This window comes from Oncorhynchus kisutch, unplaced genomic scaffold (assembly GCF_002021735.2).
Source record: "Oncorhynchus kisutch isolate 150728-3 unplaced genomic scaffold, Okis_V2 Okis04b-Okis11a_hom, whole genome shotgun sequence".
NCBI classification, from domain to species: Eukaryota; Metazoa; Chordata; class Actinopteri; order Salmoniformes; family Salmonidae; genus Oncorhynchus; species Oncorhynchus kisutch.
Window position 1 is genome coordinate 3741894 of NW_022261981.1, and position 24108 is coordinate 3766001.

General features: G+C 41.9%; 1 protein-coding gene across 8 annotated transcripts in view; it reads left to right on the top strand.

Moving 5' to 3' along the window:
• The window catches only part of LOC109876345 (exportin-1), an 87889-nt gene extending 64569 nt beyond the window's left edge, over positions 1–23320 (top strand). For 4 of the 8 annotated variants that reach the window (XM_031813161.1, XM_031813162.1, XM_031813163.1 and 1 more), the window contains exons 16-24: positions 16–179; positions 808–942; positions 2998–3510; positions 6775–6969; positions 9011–9179; positions 15643–15777; positions 17602–17761; positions 20852–20948; positions 21759–23320. In XM_031813161.1, the coding sequence (XP_031669021.1) occupies positions 16–179; positions 808–942; positions 2998–3510; positions 6775–6969; positions 9011–9179; positions 15643–15777; positions 17602–17761; positions 20852–20948; positions 21759–21905 (1715 nt within the window). In that variant the 3' untranslated portion in view covers positions 21906–23320. Of the gene's footprint in view, positions 1–15; positions 180–807; positions 943–2997; positions 3511–6774; positions 6970–9010; positions 9180–15481; positions 15577–15642; positions 15778–17601; positions 17762–20851; positions 20949–21135; positions 21647–21758 lie in introns of those variants that run through there. The other 4 variants (XM_031813165.1, XM_031813167.1, XM_031813166.1 and 1 more) reach the window with 3 other exon arrangements.
• The last annotated feature ends 788 nt before the right edge of the window (positions 23321–24108 follow it).

The window sequence follows — 24108 nt, forward strand, 5'->3', positions numbered from 1 at the left end:
CCCTCCCCCTCTCAGAGACCCATGATGGGGTACAGGATATGGCGTGTGACACTTTCATCAAGATCGCCCAGAAGTGCCGTCGCCATTTTGTCCAGGTGCAGGTGGGCGAGGTGATGCCCTTCATCGACGAGATCCTCAACAACATCAACACCATCATCTGTGACCTGCAGCCACAGCAGGTACACACACACACACACACACACACACACACACACACACACACACACACACACACACACACACACACACCTGTGACCTGCAGCCACAACAGGTACACACACACACACACACACACACACGTGCGACGAGATCCTCAACAACATCAACATGACCTTTAACCCCAACAGACAGGCCAGCCTCAGGCCCTAGAAATGCGCCGACTAGAGAGAACTATACCTGTCATTCACTCAGTCCAAACTAAAAGGCGTGTATTAGGGCATGTTGAAATGGGTTCAAACACACCCCAAGCTGTAGAAATGGATTGAGTAGAGAGGACTCTGTCATGTCTACTGAAAAAGCTCTGCGATTCAGAACATTTGAACATTTCCAGTCTAACCAATAAAACCCAGATTGTCTTTCTCTGTTTCTTGTATCTGTGTTCATTATTACTAACGCTGACAAAAGTTACAAACCTTGACCTTCCCTCAGTGCTGATGTTATGTTGGTGTGTACGTTCCAAGCTGTAGAAACACACTGACTTAGACGGGACTTGATCTCTATGTCTACTGAGAAGCATTACGCTGACTCAGAGCAGAATCTAGTATTTGTGTATCTATATGTTCTGGGTCTCCTGTGTGTGTTGTGCAGGTCCATACGTTCTACGAGGCCGTGGGGTACATGATCGGAGCCCAGACAGACCAGGCAGTACAAGAGCATATCATAGAGAAATACATGTTACTGCCTAACCAGGTGTGGGACAGCATCATTCAACAGGCCACCAAGGTACGTCACTGCTGTGGGAATGAATCTAGTCACTCCTGTGGGAATGAATCTAGTCACTCCTGTAGTAATGAATCTAGTCACTCCTGTAGTAATGAATCTAGTCACTCCTGTGGGAATGAATCTAGTCACTCCTGTAATAATGAATCTAGTCACTCCTATAGTAATGAATCTAGTCACTCCTGTAGTAATGAATCTAGTCACTCCTGTAGTAATGAATCTAGTCACTCCTGTAGTAATGAATCTAGTCACTCCTGTAATAATGAATCTAGTCACTCCTGTAGTAATGAATCTAGTCACTCCTGTAGTAATGAATCTAGTCACTCCTGTGGGAATGAATCTAGTCACTCCTGTAATAATGAATCTAGTCACTGCTGTGGTAATGAATCTAGTCACTCCTGTAATAATGAATCTAGTCACTCCTGTAATAATGAATCTAGTCACTGCTGTGGTAATGAATCTAGTCACTCCTGTAGTAATGAATCTAGTCACTGCTGTGGTAATGAATCTAGTCACTCCTGTAATAATGAATCTAGTCACTCCTGTAATAATGAATCTAGTCACTCCTGTAATAATGAATCTAGTCACTCCTGTAATAATGAATATAGTCACTCCTGTGGGAATGAATCTAGTCTCTCCTGTAATAATGAATCTAGTCACTCCTGTAATAATGAATCTAGTCACTCCTGTAGTAATGAATCTAGTCACCCCTGTAATAATGAATCTAGTCACTCCTGTAATAATGAATCTAGTCACTCCTGTAATAATGAATCTAGTCACTCCTGTAATAATGAATCTAGTCACTCCTGTAATAATGAATCTAGTCACTCCTGTAATAATGAATCTAGTCACTCCTGTAATAATGAATCTAGTCACCCCTGTAGTAATGAATCTAGTCACTCCTGTAGTAATGAATCTAGTCACTCCTGTACTAATGAATCTAGTCACTCTGTGATCATTCATTTCACACTTCTTTCATATTTTGTACATGTTTTGTAAATAAGCTAAAATCCCCCCAGTGAGAACGTGACTGGAAAGGACAGTGAGTAAGACAGGATGGAGGGAGAGAGTTGTCCTGAAGAGCAGTGTGTCTGATTGAAACCCATGTCAGGACTGCTATGTACATGTGTTCAGCTGCTGGAGAACACCAGGTCACAGAAAGACCTGTAGTAGTACCCCTTTCCTGTAGTCAGACCTGTAGTAGTACCCCTTTCCTGTAGTCAGACCTGTAGTAGTACCCCTTTCCTATAGTCAAAGACCTGTAGTAGTACCCCTTTCCTATAGTCAAAGACCTGTAGTAGTACCCCTTTCCTATAGTCAAAGACCTGTAGTAGCTACCCCTTTCCTATAGTCAAAGACCTGTAGTAGTACCCCTTTCCTATAGTCAAAGACCTGTAGTAGTACCCCTTTCCTATAGTCAAAGACCTGTAGTAGTACCTCTTTCCTATAGTCAAAGACCTGTAGTAGTACCCCTTTCCTGTAGTCAAAGACCTGTAGTAGTACCCCTTTCCTGTAGTCAAAGACCTGTAGTAGTACCCCTTTCCTGTAGTCAGACCTGTAGTAGTACCCCTTTCCTGTAGTCAGACCTGTAGTAGCTACCCCTTTCCTGTTGTCAAATACCTGTAGTAGTACCCCTTTCCTATAGTCAGACCTGTAGTAGTACCCCTTTCCTGTAGTCAGACCTGTAGTAGTACCCCTTTCCTGTAGTCAAAGACCTGTAGTAGTACCCCTTTCCTGTAGTCAGACCTGTAGTAGTACCCCTTTCCTATAGTCAAAGACCTGTAGTCTCAGTCTGATGATCACTAAAGTACCCTTCTCTTAAATCTCTACCCAGTACAGCCAGGAGAGGACTGGCCACCCCTCGGAGCCTGGTTCCTCTCTAGGTTTCTTCCTAGATTCCTGCTTTCCAGGGAGTTTATCCTAGACACCGTGCTTCTACATCTGCATTGCTTGCTGTTTGTGGTTTTCGGCTGTGTTTCTGTACAGCACTTTATGACATCTGCTGATGTAAAAAGGGCTTTATAAATGACATGTGATTGGTTGACTCCCCTCTGTTAGAACGTGGACATTCTGAAGGACCCAGAGACGGTGAAGCAGCTCGGCAGCATCCTGAAGACCAACGTCCGGGCCTGTAAGGCCGTGGGACACCCCTTCGTTATCCAGTTAGGACGCATTTATCTGGACATGCTCAACGTCTACAAGTGCCTCAGCGAAAACATCTCCGCAGCCATCCAGACCAACGGTCAGTGGGGGGTGGGCTGGGCTGGGGGCTGTGTGTGTGTCCTGTCCTCATGCGTCTCTTCTGTTGGCGGTGTGTCCTTTCCTCATGCGTCTGTTCTCTTGGCGGTGTGTCCTCTCCTCATGCGTCTATTCTCTTGGCGGTGTGTCCTTTCCGCATGCGGTTGTTCTCTTGGCGGTGTGTCCTCTCCTCATGCGTCTATTCTCTTGGTGGTGTGCATTTCAGGAGAGATGGTGACGAAACAGCCCCTGATCAGAAGTATGAGGACGGTGAAAAGAGAGACGCTCAAACTCATCTCCGGCTGGGTTAGCAGATCCAGCGATCCACAGATGGTGAGATACAGATGTATATACACATCTGACAGGAAGATATTGGTTCTATATGTATCAGGATATATTGTTACTACATACAGTTGAAGTCAGAAGTTTACACACACTTAGGTTGGAGTCCTTTTTTTCAACCATTCCACAAATGTCTTGTTAACAAACTATAGTTTTGGCAAGTCAGTTAGGACATCTACTTTGTGCATGACACAAGTAATTTTTCCAACAATTGTTTACAGACATATTATTTCACTTATAATTCACTGGATCACAATTCCAGTGCATCAGAAGTTTACATACACCAAGTTGACTGTCCCTTTAAACAGCTTGGAAAATTCCAGAAAATGATGTCATGGCTTTAGAAGCTTCTGATATGCTAATTATCATAATTTGAGTCAATTGGAGGTGTACGTGTGGATGTATTTCAAGGCCCACCTTCAGACTAAGCTTGACATCATGGGAAAATCAAAAGAAATCAACCAAGACCTCAGAGAAACATATTGTAGATCTCCACAAGTCTGGTTCATCCTTGGGAACAATTTCTAAATGCCTGAATGTACCACGTTCATCTGTACAAACAATAGTACGCAAGTATAAACATCATGGGACCACGCAGCCGTCATACCACTCAGGAAGGAGACGCGTTCTGTCTTCTAGAGATGAACGTACTTTGGTGCGAAAAGTGCAACTCAATCCAAACAGCAAAGGACCGTGTGAAGGTGCTGGAGGAAACAGGTATCTATATCCACAGTAATACGAGTCCTATATCGACATAACCTGAAAGGCCGCTCAGCAAGGAAGGTGCTTTGCTGCAGGAGGAGCTGGTGCACTTCACAAAATAGATGGCATCATGAGGGAGGAAAATGATGTGGATATATTGAAGCAACATCTCAAGACATCAGTCAGGAAGTTAAAGCTTGGTCGCAAATTAGTCTTCCAAATGGACAATGACCCCAAGCATACTTCCAAAGTTGTTGCAAAATGGCTTAAGGACAACAAAGTCAAGGTGTTGGAGTGGCCATCACAAAGCCCTTACCTCAATTCTATAGAAAATGTGTGGCAGAACTGAAAAGCTGTGTGTCTGAGCAAGGAGGCCTACAAACCAGACTCAGTTACACCAGGTCTGTCAGGAGGAATGGGCATAAATTCACCCAATTTATTGTGGGAAGCTTGTGGAAGGCTACACAAACCTCTGACCCAAGTTAAACAATTTTTAGGCAATGCTACCAAATACTAATTGAGTGGATGTAAACTTCTGACCCACTGGGATGTGATGAAAAAAATAAAAGCTGAAATAAATCATTCTCTCTATAATTATTCTGACATTTCACATTCTTAAAATAGTGGTGATCCTACTTGACCTAAAACAGGAAATTCTGACTAGGATTAAATGTCAGGAATTGTGAAAAACTGAGTTGAAATGTATTTGGCCAAGGTGTATGTAAACATTCGACTTAAACTGTATATCAGGATATATTGGTACCACATGTATCAGGATATATTGGTACCACATGTATCAGGATATATTGGTACCACATGTATCAGGATATATTGGTACCACATGTATCAGGATATATTGTTACTACATGTATCAGGATATATTGGTACAACATGTATCAGGATATATTGGTACTACATGTATCAGGATATATTGGTACTACATGTATCAGGATATATTGGTACTACATGTATCAGGATATATTGGTACTACATGTATCAGGATATATTGGTACTACATGTATCAGGATACATTGGTACTATGTGTATCAGGATATATTGGTACTACGTGTATCAGGATATATTGGTACTATGTGTATCAGGATATATTGGTACTACGTGTATCAGGATATATTGGTACTACGTGTATCAGGATATATCGGTACTATCAGGATATATTGTTACTACATGTATCAGGATATATTGTTACTACATGTATCAGGATATATTGGTACTACGTGTATCAGGATATATTGGTACTACATGTATCAGGATATATTGGTACTACATGTATCAGGATATATTGTTACTACGTGTATCAGGATATATCGGTACTATCAGGATATATTGTTACTACATGTATCAGGATATATTGGTACTACATGTATCAGGATATATTGGTACTACATGTATCAGGATATATTGTTACTACATGTATCAGGATATATTGGTACTACATGTATCAGGATATATTGTTACTACGTGTATCAGGATATATCGGTACTATCAGGATATATTGTTACTACATGTATCAGGATATATTGGTACTACATGTATTTTTTATTTTGCCTTTATTTTACTAGGCAAGTGAGTTAAGAACAAATTCTTATTTTCAATGACGGCCTAGGAACAGTGGGTTTAACTGCCTGTTCAGGGGCAGAACGACAGATTTGTACCATGTCAGCTCGGGGATTTGAACTTACAACCTTCCGGTTACTAGTCCAACGCTCTAACCACGAGGCTACCCTGCCGCCCCAATCAGGATATATTGTTACTACATGTATCAGGATATATTGTTACCACATGTATCAGGATATATTGGTACTACATGTATCAGGATATATTGGTACTACATGTATCAGGATATATTGGTACTACATGTATCAGGATATATTGGTACTACATGTATCAGGATATATTGTTACCACATGTATCAGGATATATTGGTACCACATGTATCAGGATATATTGTTACCACATGTATCAGGATATATTGGTACTACATGTATCAGGATATATTGGTACTACATGTATCAGGATATATTGGTACTACATGTATCAGGATATATTGGTACTACATGTATCAGGATATATTGGTACTACATGTATCAGGATATATTGTTACCACATATATCAGGATATATTGGTACTACATGTATCAGGATATATTGGTACTACATGTATCAGGATATATTGGTACCACATATATCAGGATATATTGTTACCACATACATCCCAATGAAAGACAGCGGAGGTGTTTCAATGAAAAACTACATGACAGAAAAGACGTCTACACCCTAGACTGTCCAACCTGACTGTTTAAAGCAGTACGTGTCAGTCCTGTGTGTACTCCAGGAATGGATTGGGAAGCTCTCTCCCCTTAAGAGTTTGAAAGACAACCGTGTTGGTCACTTAGTCCTTAGTAACAAACACACACACACACACACTGACCTCAGTCCTGTTCCTACAGTAACCTGGTGAGAACACAACAACAACATTCCTCCCTCCGCCGCGTTGATCTGTCCGTTGATCCCGTCCGGTGTTCCTTCCTTCCAGGTGGGGGAGAACTTTGTTCCGCCGCTGCTCGACGCCGTTCTCATCGACTACCAGCGCAACGTCCCCGCCGCCCGGGAGCCCGAGGTCCTCAGCACCATGGCAACCATCGTCAACAAGCTGGGCGGACACATCACCGGGGAGATCCCGCAGATCTTCGATGCCGTGTTCGAATGCACACTCAACATGATCAATAAAGTAAGTATCAGCATTATTAATAGTGGGTATTGTTCTAAACTTTCATCTTTAGAGTTTATAAAATGTACTCTTGACATGTTGATGTCAGTATGGCTGTAAAACCTTGACATAGTAGGCACAATTTGTCAAAAGTACAAACCAAACTACCAAAACATCCAATGATGTGATTTATAAATAAATGATCTGGGTTCCTGAAAGGATCGATCTCAATAATATATAAACAACTTTTGGAAAGCTCATATTCTGAACTAGACATGAAAAGAGTCAATTCTACAGATCTAATTGAATCTGAACAACACTTTAACTGGAACAGAATATGGACAAATCTGACCTTGACATCCCATAATCTGAGGGTGTAGGAAGCATGGTTTCTCGGTGGGTGGGGACTGAGGGGGGGAATGTTTCGGGTTATCTTGTATGCATTGATTTGATTGTTTTTGTACCTGTAACCATCCTCTGAAAAAAGAAAAATGACAACAAAATAAGTCAATTTAAAGAGGTAGTTCACTAAGACCCCCATTTCCATACTGACTGTAGGGGGTCTCTCTCCATGGAGTGTTCCATTTCCATACTGACTGTAGGGGGTCTCTCTCCGTGGAGTGTTCCATTTCCATACTGACTGTAGGGGGTCTCTTTCCATGGAGTGTTCCATTTCCATACTGACTGTAGGGGGTCTCTCTCCACGGACTGTTCCATTTCCATACTGACTGTAGGGGGTCTCTTTCCATGGAGTGTTCCATTTCCATACTGACTGTAGGAGGTCTCTCTCCGTGGAGTGTTCCATTTCCATGCTGACTGTAGGGGGTCTCTCTCCATGGTGTGTTCCATGTCCATACTGACTGTAGGGGGTCTCTCACCACGGACTGTTCCATTTCCATACTGACTGTAGGGGGTCTCTTTCCATGGAGTGTTCCATTTCCATACTGACTGTAGGGGGTCTCTCCATGGAGTGTTCCATTTCCATACTGACTGTAGGGGGTCACTCTCCATGGAGTGTTCCATTTCCATACTGACTGTAGGGGGTCTCTCTCCATGGAGTGTTTCATTTCCATACTGACTGTAGGGGGTCTCTCTCCATGGAGTGTTCCATTTCCATACTGACTGTAGGGGGTCTCTCCATGGAGTGTTCCATTTCCATACTGACTGTAGGGGGTCTCTCCATGGAGTGTTTCATTTCCATACTGACTGTAGGGGGTCTCTCCATGGAGTGTTCCATTTCCATACTGACTGTAGGGGGTCACTCTCCATGGAGTGTTCCATTTCCATACTGACTGTAGGGGGTCTCTCTCCATGGAGTGTTTCATTTCCATACTGACTGTAGGGGGTCTCTCTCCATGGAGTGTTTCATTTCCATACTGACTGTAGGGGGTCTCTCCATGGAGTGTTTCATTTCCATACTGACTGTAGGGAGTCTCTCTCCATCGAGTGTTCCATTTCCATACTGACTGTAGGGTGTCTCTTTCCATGGAGTGTTCCATTTCCATACTGACTGTAGGGGTCTCTTTCCATGGAGTGTTCCATTTCCATACTGACTGTAGGGGGTCACTCTCCGTGGAGTGTTCCATTTCCATACTGACTGTAGGGGGTCACTCTCCGTGGAGTGTTCCATTTCCATACTGACTGTAGGGGTCTCTCCATGGAGTGTCCCATTTCCATACTGACTGTAGGGGTCTCTCTCCATGGAGTGTCCCATGTCCATACTGACTGGAGGGGTCTCTCTCCATGGAGTGTCCCATGTCCATACTGACTGTAGGGGGTCTCTTTCCATGGAGTGTCCCATTTCCATACTGACTGTAGGGGGTCTCTCTCCATGGAGTGTCCCATGTCCATACTGACTGTAGGGGTCTCTCCATGGAGTGTCCCATGTCCATACTGACTGTAGGGGGTCTGTCTCCATGGAGTGTTCCATTTCCATACTGACTGTAGGGGGTCACTCTCCATGGAGTGTACCATTTCCATACTAACTGTAGGGGTCTCTCTCCATGGAGTGTTGTCGGTTGGTTCTCATCAATATGTCCCGTCTCTCTCTCTCTCCCTCCAGGACTTTGAGGAGTACCCGGAACACAGGACTCATTTCTTCTACCTGCTGCAGGCGGTCAACTCCCATTGTTTCCCAGCATTCCTGGCCATCCCTCCGGCCCAGTTCAAACTGGTGCTGGACTCCATCATCTGGGCCTTCAAACACACCATGAGGAACGTGGCCGACACAGGTGTGGCTTGAACACACACACACAGAAACACACACACAAGTGCTTTCCTTTACGAATGACAGCACATGAATGAAATCATCCACATGTATTGATCACATCTTTACAAATCTTTTTTTTAAAGCAGTATCCAAATCCATAGGATGTAGTGATTGATAGTAGCCATATCTAGTAAAAACCAAAGTTCCAAATGCTGGGCCTAATACAGTATATAAGAGGACAGGCTGGGCCTAATATAGTATATAAGAGGTCAGGCTGGGCCTAATACAGTATATAAGAGGACAGGCTGGGCCTAATACAGTATATAAGAGGACAGGCTGGGCCTAATACAGTATATAAGAGGACAGGCTGGGCCTAATACAGTATATAAGAGGACAGGCTGGGCCTAATACAGTATATAAGAGGATAGGCTGGGCCTAATACAGTATATAAGAGGACAGGCTGGGCCTAATACAGTATATAAGAGGACAGGCTGGGCCTAATACAGTATATAAGAGGACAGGCTGGGCCTAATACAGTATATAAGAGGACAGGCTGGGCCTAATACAGTATATAAGAGGACAGGCTGGGCCTAATACAGTATATAAGAGGACAGGCTGGGCCTAATACAGTATATAAGAGGACAGGCTGGGCCTAATACAGTATATAAGAGGATAGGCTGGGCCTAATACAGTATATAAGAGGACAGGCTGGGCCTAATACAGTATATAAGAGGATAGGCTGGGCCTAATACAGTATATAAGAGGACAGGCTGGGCCTAATACAGTATATAAGAGGACAGGCTGGGCCTAATACAGTATATAAGAGGACAGGCTGGGCCTAATACAGTATATAAGAGGACAGGCTGGGCCTAATACAGTATATAAGAGGACAGGCTGGGCCTAATACAGTATATAAGAGGACAGGCTGGGCCTAATACAGTATATAAGAGGACAGGCTGGGCCTAATACAGTATATAAGAGGACAGGCTGGGCCTAATACAGTATATAAGAGGACAGGCTGGGCCTAATACAGTATATAAGAGGTCATACAATCAGTTTTGTAGTGATTCCTATGTTAATGTAAATGATATGTGCTGGTCTGTGGTGTGTAATGAGAAGCAACCAGACACTGCACTTAACACGTTTCATGAAATAGCTTTATCCCAGTTACTTAATAAGCACGCACCCATTTAGAAAATGACTGTAACAACGGTTAAATCCCCCCTGGACTGATGAATACAAAAATGATTGTATGGTTGAGAGGGAGGAGGCAAAAAGAATGACAAATGAGTCTGGATGCACAACCCGATTTGGCAAAAGTACTGCAAATTGAGAAATAATGTGACTAAACTGAATGAAAAGAATAAGAAACTACACTATGAAACAAAGATACATTATATAAAGAATTATAGTAAAAAAGCTTTGGGGCACAAAGGTCAACTCCGCTCCATCATTCATTGAATCAGATGGCTCATTGAATCAGATAGCTCATTGAATCAGATGGCTCATTGAATCAGATGGCTCATTGAATCAGATGGCTCATTGAATCAGATGGCTCATTGAATCAGATGGCTCATTGAATCAGATGGCTCATTGAATCAGATGGCTCATTGAATCAGATGGCTCATTGAATCAGATGGCTCATTGAATCAGATGGCTCATTGAATCAGATAGCTCATTGAATCAGATGGCTCATTGAATCAGATGGCTCATTGAATCAGATGGCTCATTGAATCAGATGGCTCATTGAATCAGATGGCTCATTGAATCAGATGGCTCATTGAATCAGATGGCTCATTGATATTGCCAACTACTTTAATTATATATTTTCATTGGCAAGTTTAGCAAACTTAGGCATGACATGCCAGCAACAAATGCTGACTTTACACATCCAAAACACATTTACACTGACCAAATTATGCAAGACAAGCATTGTCATTTTTAGTTCCGTAAAGTGAGTGTGGAAGAGGTGAACAAATGATTGTTTATCAACATAATAGTGGACGATATTGGCACTCCTATTTTCCATATCTTCAATCTCAGCCAACAAGGAATTGTGTGCCTTCGGGCCTGGAGGGAAGCTAAATTTATTCTGATACCCAAGAATAGTAAAGCCCCCTTTACTGGCTCAAATAGCTGACCAATCAGCCTGTTACCAACCCTTAGTAAACTTTTGGAAAAAATGGTGTTTGACCAGATACAATGCTATTTTACAGTGAACAAATTGACAACGTGACTTTCAGCGCTCTTATAAGGAAGGGCATTCAACATGCACGGCACTTACATAAATGACTGACGATTGGCTGAGACAAATTGATGATAAAATGATTGTGGGGGCTGTTTTGTTAGATATCAGTGCATCTTTTGACATTATCGTTCATAGTCTGCTGCTGGAGAAACGTATGTGTTTTGGCTTTACACCCCCCTGCTGTAATGTGGATAAAGAGTTACTTGTCTAACAGAACACAGAGGGTGTTCTTTAATGGAAATCTCTCCAACATAATCCAGGTAGAATCAGGAATTCCCCAGGGCAGCTGTCTAGGCCCCTTTCTTTTTTTCAATCCTTACTAATGAACTTTGAGTAAAGCCAGTGTGTCAACATATGTGGATGACTCAACACTGTACACGTCAGCTACTACAGCTGGTGAAATCACTGCAACACTTAACAAAGAGCTGCAGGCAGTTTCAGAATGGGTGGCAAGGAATAAGTTAGTCCTAAATTAGTCCTAAATCCTATTTACAAATCTAAAATCATATTTGGGACCAGTCATTCACTAAACCCTAAACCTCAGTTAAATATTGTAATGAAATTGAGCAAGTTGAGGTGACTAAACTGCTTGGAGTAACCCAGGACTGTGATAGTCAAAACATGTTTATACAAAAGTAGCTAAGATGGGGAGAAGTCTGTCCATAAAAAGCGCTGCTCTGCCTTCTTAACAACACTATCAACAAGGCAGGTCCTACAGGCCCTAGTTTAGTCGCATCTGGACTACTATCCAGTCATGTGGTCAGGTGCCACAAAGAGGGACAGGAAAATTACAATTGTCTCAGAAAGGGGCAGCACGGCTGTCTCAGAACAGGGCAGCACGGCTGTCTCAGAACAGAGCAGCATGGCAGTCTCAGAACAGGGCAGCACGGCTGTCTCAGAACAGGGAAGCACGGCTGTCTCAGAACAACAGGGCAGCACGGCTGTCTCAGAACAACAGGGCAGCACGGCTGTCTCAGAACAACAGGGCAGCACGGCTGTCTCAGAACAACAGGGCAGCACGGCTGTCTCAGAACAACAGGGCAGCACGGCTGTCTCAGAACGGAGCAGCACGGCTGGCCCTTAAATGTACACGGCGAGCTAACATTAATAATATGAATGTCAATCTCTCCTGGCTCAAAGTAGAGAAGAGAGATTGACTTCATCACTGCTTGTTTTTGTAAGAAGTGTTGACAAGCTGAATGCACCGAACTGTCTGTTTAAACTAGAGGTCGACCGATTAATCGGAATGGACGATTAATTAGGGCCGATTTCAAGTTTTCATAACGATCGGTAATCTGCATTTTTGGACACCGATCATGGCTGGTTACATTGCACTCCACGAGGAGACCTGCGTGGCAGGCTGACTACCTGTTATGTGAGTGCAGCAAGGAGCCAAGGTAAGGTGCTAGCTAGCATTAAACTTATCTTATAAAAAACAATCAATCTTAACATAATCACTAGTTAACTACACATGGTTGATGATATTACTAAGTTAACTAGCTTGTCCTGCGTTGCATATAATTGATGCGGTGCCTGTTAATTTATAATTGAATCAGCCTACTTCGCCAAACGGGTGATTTAACAAGCGAATTTGCGAAAAAAATACTGTCGTTGCACCAGTGTGTACCTAACCATAAACATCAATGCCTTTCTTAAAATCAATACACACGTATATATTTTTAAACCTGCATATGTAATTAATATTGCCTGCTAACATGAATTTATTTTAACTAGGGAAATTGTGTTACTTCTCTTGTGTTCTGTGCAAGCAGAGTCTGGGTATATGCAGCAGTTTGGGCCGCCTGGCCCGTTGCGAACTGTGTGAAGACCATTTCTTCCTAACAAAGACAGTAATTAATTTTCCAGAATTGTACATAGTTTTGACATAACATTGAAGATAGTGCAATGTAACAGCAATATTTAGACTTATGGATGCCACCTGTTAGATAATTCACTGAAAGAATAAACGTTTTGTTTTCGAAATGATAGTTTCCGGATTTGACCATATTAATGACCTAAGGCTCGTCTTTCTGTGTGTTATTATATTATAATTAAGTCTATGATTTGATTGAGCAGTCTGACTGAGTGGTGGTAGGCAGCAGCAGGCTCCTGAGCATTAATTCAGACAGCACTTTACTGTGTTTGCTAAAGTGCCTATTAGAACATCCAATAGTCAAAGGAATATGAAATACAAATGTTATAGAGAGAAATAGTCCTATGAATACTATATTAACTACAACTACAACCCAAAACTTCTTACCTGGGAATATTGAAGTCTCATGTTAAAAGGAACCACCAGCTTTCATATGTTCTCATGTTCTGAGCAAGGAACTGAAACGTTAGCTTTCTTACATAGCACATATTGTACTTTTACTTTCTTCTCCAACACTTTGTTTTTGCATTATTTAAACCAAATTGAACATGTTTCATTATTTATTTGAGACTAAATTAATTTTATTTATGTATTTATATTAAGTTAAAATAAGTGTTTATTCAGTTTTGTTGTAATTGTCATTATTACAAATATATATATATAAATCGGCCGATATATATATATACAAAAGTATATGGACACCCCTTCAAATGAGTGGATTTGGCTATTTCAGCCAAACCTGTTGCTTACAGGTGTATAAAATCGAGCACACAACCATGCAATCTCCATAGACAAACATTGGCAGTAGAATGCCCTTACTGAAGAGCTCAGTGACTTTAAACATTGCACTGTCATAGGATGCCACCTTTCCAACAAGTCAGTTTGTAAGATTTCTGCCCTGCTAGAGCTTCCCCGGTTATCTGTAAGGGCTGTTATTGTGAAGTGGAAACGTTTAGTAGCAACAACGGCTCAGCCGCAAAGTGGTAGGCCACACAACACTCACTACCAAGTTCCAAATTCCCCCTGGAAGCAACATCAGCACAATAACTTTTCGGGCGCTTCATGAAATGGGTTTCCATGGCGTAGCAGTTATGCAATGCCAAGTGTCGGCTGGAGAGGTGTAAAGCCGCCATTGGACTCTGGAGCAGTGGAAGCACGTTCTCTGGAGTGATGAATCATGGTTCACCATTTGGCAGTCCGACGGATTAATCTGGGTTTGGCGAATGCCAGGAGAACTCTACCTACCCCAATGCATAGTGCCAACTGTAAAGTTTGGTGGAGGAGGAATAATGGTCTGGGACTGTTTTTCATGGTCCGGACCCTTTAGTTCCAGAGAAGGGAAATCTTAACCCCACATCATACAATGACATTCTAGACCATTCTGTGCTTCCATCTTTGTGGCAACAGTTTGGGGAAGGACATTCCCTGTTTCAACATGACAATGCCCCTGTGCACAAAGTGAGGTCCATACAGAAGTGGTTTGTCGAGATCAGTGTGGAAGGACTTGACTGGCCTGCACAGAGCCCTGACTTCAACACCATCAAACACCTTTGGGATGAATTGGAATGCTGACTGCGAGCCAGGCCTAATCGCCCAACATCAGTGCCTGACCTCATTCATGTAACGAAGAACTGTCGTTTCTCTTTGCTTATTTTGGGGGTGGCAGGTAGCCTAGCGGTTAGTGAGTTGGGCCAGTATCCGAAAGGTTGATGGATTGAATCACCGAGGTGACAGGGTTAAAAATCTGTCGTTCTGCCCCTGAACAAGGCAGTTAACCCACTGTTCCTAGGCTGTCATTGTAAACAAGAATTTGTTCTTAACTGACTTGCCTAGTTAAATATAGGTAAAATAAAATTTGAGCTATTCTTGCCATAATATGGACTTGGTCTATCACCAAATAGGGCTATATTCTGTATACCACCTCTACCTTGTCACAACACAACACATTGGCTCAAACACATTAAGAAGGAAAGAAATTCCACAAATGAACTTTTAACAAGGCACACCTATTCATTTAAATGCATTCCAGATGACCACCTCATGAAGCTGGTTGAGAGAATGCCAAGTCTGCAAATCTGTCAAAAAAACAATAATCCATTTTAGAATAAGGCTGTAACGTAAGAAAATGTAGAAAAAGTCAAGGGGTCTGAAAACTTTTAGAATGCACTGTACATGATACATATTGTGTATGTTCCTGTGGCAGGCCTTCAGATCCTGTGTGTATATATATATATATTGTGTATGTTCCTGTGGCAGGCCTTCAGATCCTGTATATATATATGATATATATTGTGTATGTTCCTGTGGCAGGCCTTCAGATCCTGTGTATATATATGATATATATTGTGTATGTTCCTGTGGCAGGCCTTCAGATCCTCTACACTCTACTGCAGAACGTGACTCAGGAAGAGGCTGCAGCACAGAGCTTCTACCAGACATACTTCTGCGACATCCTCCAGCACATCTTCTCTGTGGTCACTGACACATCACACACTGCTGGTGAGTACAGTACACACACGGATGCAACGCACACACACACTGACGATGAGCGAGCATGCACACACACACACACACACACACACTCGCTGCCGGTGAGTACTGAATACAAACACACACCCCAGCTAGCACATTTGGTTGTGGGAACTGTGTGTTTTGTTTCCCATTGGTTCTGAGAACGAAAACATACGTTTCCTGACTGGTAAACAAAACCGTTTTTTTAACTTTCTGAGAACGGAAGTGACATTTTTTCCTGTTCTGGTAATGGACATTTTTAGTTTGCTGGGAGGTTCTGAGATCGTTTTACTCTGGTTCCTTGAAAGTTTTCCTAGAAGGTTTTATTAATTCTCTAAGAGGTTATTTTGAGGTTTAAAAAAAAAACGTCTTTAAAACTGAATGTTTGAATGAGACTTGTAAAAACACTGCTAGGTTATTTTAGGTTATTTTTTAAACTCCACGCACTGATAGAATACATGGAAATGAATTTCCCTCGGCATTAATCATGAGAACACATAGTGATGGGGGGGGGGGAATGTACACAGTTACATATTGGGATATTATCTTTGATGATGTTTTGGTTCGATAATATTATGTTAGTGCTAGTTGGCTGTACTTTGACCAAAACTCCAGTATTTTTCCTTCATATCTTTGTTCTCCCATCTTTTTCAGAAGGAGGACCATTTGTTTTCAGCACTTTTATATCCAACTCGTTGTCTCATGGTTCTCTCTTATCCCTCATATGGCAAGAAATATGTTTGGAACATCAAATTGCAATAAAATCACAGTGTCAAATAGATATAATATCAGCACTTAAGTATTGTGATATCGTATCGTGAGGACTCTGGCAATTCTCAGCCCTACAAGCACATTTCTGTTTTATTGTGACACGGCATCAGTGGGATTCACGCCTATAATCTTCTATTCTCTATCCATTGAATTCGTCCACTGCACCACCAGGATGCAGCTAGCATGCCATGTTTCTAACTCATACAAAGCTGCTCCTTTTAGTCTATTCAAACAGACCCCATTTCAAAGGAAACAAGGACTCATTAAGATCAGCTGTGGCCAATCAGTGGGCGTGGCTAACACCTGAACACACTTAACAAGATGGAGGATAGACGGTTTTGTTGATGCTGAGAACAGAATGTATATGTTTTTAAATAACATTCTTAGAACCTTACTAAAGTTTACAGAATGTTTTCTTCACGTTCTGAGAATGTATGTTTTTTCCAATTACATTCTTAGAACGTTCTCTGAACGTTACTGAACCTTAACTTACACCTTAACGTTCTTGGAACAAATTGAGAACATGATTTTAAATAGAACCACGAGGAAATCTGTAAGAAATGTTATGCTGAATTACTGAAATTTCCACAGAATAACTTTGTTTCTTAATGTTCTCTGAACTATTTGAGAACATTCCCAATGTCAAACCAGTTGGAGAACGTACTAGAACATTACTGAAATTGTAGCCATGTAAATGTTTGAACTTTTAGGAAACGTTTTTTGTTAAAGTAATGACATACAAAGCAAATAGTGTTGTTTTTTTGTCAAGTTAAATGTGCTGAGAATGTTCCAAGGACAAACAACTGCACCATTCCCAGGAAGTTGTGTGAAGGTTGTATGCTAAATAACCATAGAACAACCACGCCCTCACTAAGCTCTAAGAAACCTATGGTTCTCAGAACGTTATGTGCTTGCTGGGACACACACGCACAAACTTCCGGTAAAGAACACACGTCTCTTGTTCTGTTTTACCATTTGTATAAATCCATATCACCTAACTGTGCATGTCTGGTTGTGTGTGTCTCTCTGCCTCTCCCCCAGGCCTGACGATGCATGCCTCCATCCTGACCTACATGTTTAACCTGGTGGAGGAAGGGAAGATCAACACCCAGCTCAACCCCTCCAACCCCGGCAACAACCAGGTCTTCATACAGGAGTACGTGGCCAACCTGCTCAAAACTGCTTTCCCACATCTACAGGAGTAAGTACCTTTATGAACAAAATAAAATGCATCATTATTTACATGCCATTATTACAGAGAATCAGGAAAATGATGCTACCCTCTGCCTATTGGCTACTTAGCTTATACAATCCTGTCTCAAAATACAACACTGTCCCTTTAAGACAAAAAAAAAGCTCTTTACTTGAGTTGCTTTTCAGAGATGTCTAGAAATGTACATGTTTTGTGCTCTTACATGAAACAATCACTCTCCTATTGCTGACTAATAATGATCTATAACTGGGCTAATAACTAGTAATCACTCCCCTATTGCTGACTAATAATGATCTATAACTGGGCTAATAACTAGTAATCACTCTCCTATTGCTGACTAATAATGATCTATAACTGGGCTAATAACTAGTAATCACTCTCCTATTGCTGACTAATAATGATCTATAACTGGGCTAATAACTAGTAATCACTCCCCTATTGCTGACTAATAATGATCTATAACTGGGCTAATAACTAACTAGTAATCACTCCCCTATTGCTGACTATTAATGATCTATAACTGGGCTAATAACTAGTAATCACTCCCCTATTGCTGACTAATAATGATCTATAACTGGGCTACTAACTAACTAGTAATCACTCCCCTATTGCTGACTAATAATGATCTATAACTGGGCTACTAACTAACTAGTAATCACTCCCCTATTGCTGACTATTAATGATCTATAACTGGGCTACTAACTAACTAGTATTCACTCCCCTATTGTTGACTATTAATGATCTATAACTGGGCTAATAACTAGCAATCACTCTCCTATTGCTGACTAATAATGATCTATAACTGGGCTAATAACTAGTAATCACTCTCCTATTGCTGACTAATAATGATCTATAACTGGGCTAATAACTAGTAATCACTCTCCTATTGCTGACTAATAATGATCTATACCTGGGCTACTAACTAACTAGTAATCACTCTCCTATTGCTGACTAATAATGATCTATACCTGGGCTACTAACTAACTAGTAATCACTCCCCTATTGCTGACTAATAATGATCTATAACTGGGCTAATAACTAACTAGTAATCACTCCCCTATTGCTGACTAATAATGATCTATAACTGGGCTAATAACTAGTAATCACTCCCCTATTGCTGACTAATAATGATCTATAACTGGGCTAATAACTCACTAACTAGTAATTACTCCCCTATTGTTGACTAATAATGATCTATAACTGGGCTAATAACTCACTAACTAGTAATTACTCCCCTATTGTTGACTAATAATGATCTATAACTGGGCTAATAACTCACTAACTAGTAATTACTCCCCTATTGTTGACTAATAATGATCTATAACTGGGCTAATAACTCACTAACTAGTAATTACTCCCCTATTGTTGACTAATAATGATCTATAACTGGGCTAATAACTCACTAACTAGTAATTACTCCCCTATTGTTGACTAATAATGATCTATAACTGGGCTAATAACTCACTAACTAGTAATTACTCCCCTATTGTTGACTAATAATGATCTATAACTGGGATAATAACTCACTAACTAGCAAAGGATATGAACAAAATGTGCACAAGTGGCAACATGCTGCTCCCGCTTTGATCTGAAAACAAGCGCATCTACTCATGACCGCTCATGCTGTAAACACAGTCCAGTTCAAAGTGAATGGCACAAATCCATATATGGACAAAAGCTGAAGAACTTAGGCACATCCAGGTACTTTTAGCAGGTGCTGGAGTTGTAGATGAACTCATGGAAAACAGAAAGGAAAATGCTGCACAGATCCATATATGGCAATGGTCTATTTGCATATAGGCCTCCTGCAGCTCTGATTGGTTATGGTACACTGGTCTGTGTAGAGTACGGGCCTGAGTCGTGCCTACTCCTACTCCTACTCCGATGCGTTCTGCCTTCAAGAAAATATCTTGCATAATTAGTTTTGCATACTAAGTCTTGCATAGTTAGTTTAGTTTCGGTATGTTGAATTGAATGAGGTGAATATTGCGTTGATTCAATCACAATTCCCACAGTAAAGGGAAACGCTGATAGTTTTAACTAAAGGGGAAAACTCTTTAAAGTTGAGTGAAGTTTAATCTCACGCATCTCTGCACGGGCTGATATTTCTTCTGTGCGTCAGTCTCCCAGGGGAGCTGCGTGCGCACAAACGCACGCACCTTAGAGGGAACATTGCTTACTGCTATTAGCCAATAGAAACACATTGAATAACAGATTCACTACATAGAACAACAGATAGTCCTTACTGCTATTAGCCAATAGAAACACATTGAATAAGATTCACTACATAGAACAACAGATAGTCCTTACTGCTATTAGCCAATAGAAACACATTGAATAACAGATTCACTACATAGAACAACAGATAGTCCTTACTGCTATTAGCCAATAGAAACACATTGAATAAGATTCACTACATAGAACAACAGATAGTCCTTACTGCTATTAGCCAATAGAAACACATTGAATAACAGATTCACTACATAGAACAACAGATAGTCCTTACTGCTATTAGCCAATAGAAACACATTGAATAAGATTCACTACATAGAACAACAGATAGTCCTTACTGCTATTAGCCAATAGAAACACATTGAATAACAGATTCACTACATAGAACAACAGATAGTCCTTACTGCTATTAGCCAATAGAAACACATTGAATAACAGATTCACTACATAGAACAACAGATAGTCCTTACTGCTATTAGCCAATAGAAACACATTGAATAACAGATTCACTACATAGAACAACAGATAGTCCTTACTGCTATTAGCCAATAGAAACACATTGAATAACAGATTCACTACATAGAACAACAGATAGTCCTTACTGCTATTAGCCAATAGAAACACATTGAATAACAGATTCACTACATAGAACAACAGATAGTCCTTACTGCTATTAGCCAATAGAAACACATTGAATAACAGATTCACTACATAGAACAACAGATAGTCCTTACTGCTATTAGCCAATAGAAACACATTGAATAACAGATTCACTACATAGAACACGTACGACCACAACACCGTTGTCCTGTTTATCTATGTCTTCTACGTTGTCTTGTCTCTCAGTGCCCAGGTCAAGGTGTTCGTAACAGGACTGTTCAGTCTAAACCAGGATATTGCAGCCTTCAAGGAACACCTGAGGGACTTCCTGGTACAGATTAAGGTGAGCCTTTTCCTCCACCTCCAACCGAGGTTCCTCTGTATATCTCTGTAGGAGAGGACACCACAGACCTGTGTCTGTGTGTGTTTATATACAGGGACCCTCTTCTCCCCTCCTGTAGGAGAGGACACCACAGACCTGTTGCTGTCTGTCTGTCTGTGTGATAGTGTCTCTCTCTCTCCTCCTGTAGGAGTTTGCAGGGGAGGACACCACAGACCTGTTGCTGTCTGTCTGTGTGGTAATGTCTCTCTCCTCCTGTAGCAGAGGACACCACAGACCTGTTGCTGTCTGTCTGTGTGATAGTGTCTCTCTCTCTCTCCTCCTGTAGGAGTTTGCAGGGGAGGACACCACAGACCTGTTGCTGTCTGTATGTGTGGTAATGTCTCTCTCTCTCCTCCTGTAGGAGAGGATACCACAGACCTGTTGCTGTCTGTCTGTGTGGTAAAGTCTCTCTCCTCCTGAAGGAGTTTGCAGGGGAGGACACCACAGACCTGTTGCTGTCTGTCTGTGTGGTAATGTCTCTCTCTCTCCTCCTGCAGGGGAGGACACCACAGACCTGTTGCTGTCTGTCTGTCTGTGTGATAGTCTCTCTCTCTCCTCCTGTAGGAGTTTGCAGGGGTGGACACCACAGACCTGTTGCTGTCTGTCTGTGTGGTAATGTCTCTCTCTCTCTCCTCCTGTAGGAGAGGACACCACAGACCTGTTGCTGTCTGTCTGTGTGGTAATGTCTCTCTCTCTCCTCCTGTAGGAGAGGACACCACAGACCTGTTGCTGTCTGTCTGTGTGGTAATGTCTCTCTCTCTCCTCCTGTAGGAGTTTGCAGGAGAGGACACCACAGACCTGTTCCTAGAGGAGCGGGAGGCGTCGCTGCGTCAGGCGCAGGAGGAGAAACACAAGCTACAGATGTCAGTTCCCGGTATCCTCAACCCACACGAAATACCTGAGGAGATGTGTGATTGAGACGTCCTGCTGTTACTGTACATACAGGCACACCAACAAACACACAAAACTAACCCGAACAGAAGGAAAGAGAGGTGGGAGGTGGGAGGCCCCCCGGTCACTTTGCTGAGGTACGGAGAGAGCAGACACGCCCGTCCTCATCCATCAGCTGTTCTGTCCACCAAAAACCATGTCAATATGTAAATGATGACGTACTGCGTCACCCCGTGGCCCGTTACACCTGTTTTATATGGGGACTTCTGTGTACTATGTTTCCACTGTTTATTTGGTCAGGGGTCAGGGGTCATCACCCCCCTAGCTGCATGACATGAAGCAGACGTATGGTAAGATTTCTGAACTTCACTTGTTTCCTCCCCTCCACATGTTATCTCTCTCACACACACACACAGACACACACACACACACACACACATATATATAGTGAGACAGAAGAGTTTTTGTGCAACAAGGCATATGTGTCAAAAAGTTCTCAGCAAAGAGGCTTCTAGAACTATGATGTGACAGACTGGAAGGAATGAAGTGGTGTTCTAGAAGTGTGTGTGTGTGTGTGTGTGTATGTGCACCCTGCGTCTGATTCCCAACCCAATGCATTGTGGTTAGAATGTGAAGCTAGCGGATTATGAAGGAAGGAAGTCAGAGATGCTGCTGCTTTGTGTGTCAGGTGGTCAGGCTAGCGGCCGTGCTCATTGGTTGAACCTCCGCCCAACTGAAAGAAACCTACTGCGTTTGGTCGCCTGGCTGTGACTGGAGGCGGGAACTAGGAAGACAGGAAGGAGCATCATCGGCGCAAGACAGTCAGATTATGTGCATATCATCCCAATTCTATAGCACATGAATTACCATGGGAACAGCATTATTATTTAGTGTATTTTTTGTGGGTGTGTTGAGTGCGTGTGCTGTCGCCTAGACGACATGGGCGTTTAGTTATCCTCTGTGAGGATCGTTGCTCCATGGTGAGCTCTTCATTCAAATGGACCTTTAACAGAAAGAAGAAGTGGTTATTGAAATGTTATTTATGGGTTCAAAATAACTGCATCTTTATATAACAAACTCCTGTTTAACTTCTGTCGGTCGGCTTTTGAGATTCTGAATTGGAACTAATTGACATTGTTTACCATGCTAGTAGTGCTTCAACAACACTACCTTAGAAGACAAGCTAAAAATAAACACAACTCAGTTTACATTTCATTTAGTATTTTTGCATTGTTTATTTGGATCTTTATAACATGTCTTCTATCCAAAACAAAAGGCTTTTTATTCCAGAGTGAAATAATTAGTTGCCAATAGTTTGATTAAGCAACAAATGTATAATTCCTAATCCAAACTCAATCTGTAAATGGCAAATAGTTCCCCTTCTCTACTCGTTACAGTTGTTGTGAAACTTTTTGAACTGATTAAAGTTGAGGATTTTATAACCAATGCCTCTGGCCTCAATTTATTTTTCATACATCACTTTTCTTTGTGGTGGCAGTTAAGTGTGACTTTTATTTATTTAAATATTCATGTTCTCTAAAGTAGTGGTCACCAACCCTGGTCTGTCTGTAGTAACTTCTTTCTCCTGAGAGAGAACCAAGCATTAAAACACATGACCCTGATCAACTAATAATCAATACCTGAATTGTTGAATAAAAAGTGTTTCAGTGCTGGGCTGTAACAAAAACCTACACACCCTTTAGCTCCTTCAGAGCAAGAGTGAACTGAGGGATGGTGGTAACTGCTCTGATAGAGAACTGAGGGATGGTGGTAACTGCCCTGATAGAGAACTGAGGGATGGTGGTAACTGCTCTGATAGAGAACTGAGGGATGGTGGTAACTGCTCTGAGAGAGAACTGAGGGATGGTGGTAACTGCTCTGATAACTGAGGGATGGTGGTAACTGCTCTGAGAGAGAACTGAGGGATGGTAGTAGCTGCTCTGAGAGAGAACTGAGGGATGGTGGTAACTGCTCTGAGAGAGAACTGAGGGATGGTGGTAACTGCTCTGAGAGAGAACTGAGGGATGGTGGTAACTGCTCTGAGAGAGAACTGAGGGATGGTGGTAACTGCTCTGATAGATGGTGGTAAACTGCTCTGAGAGAGAACTGAGGGATGGTGGTAACTGCTCTGATAGAGAACTGAGGGATGGTGGTAACTGCTCTGATAGAGAACTGAGGGATGGTGGTAACTGCTCTGATAGAGAACTGAGGGATGGTGGTAACTGCTCTG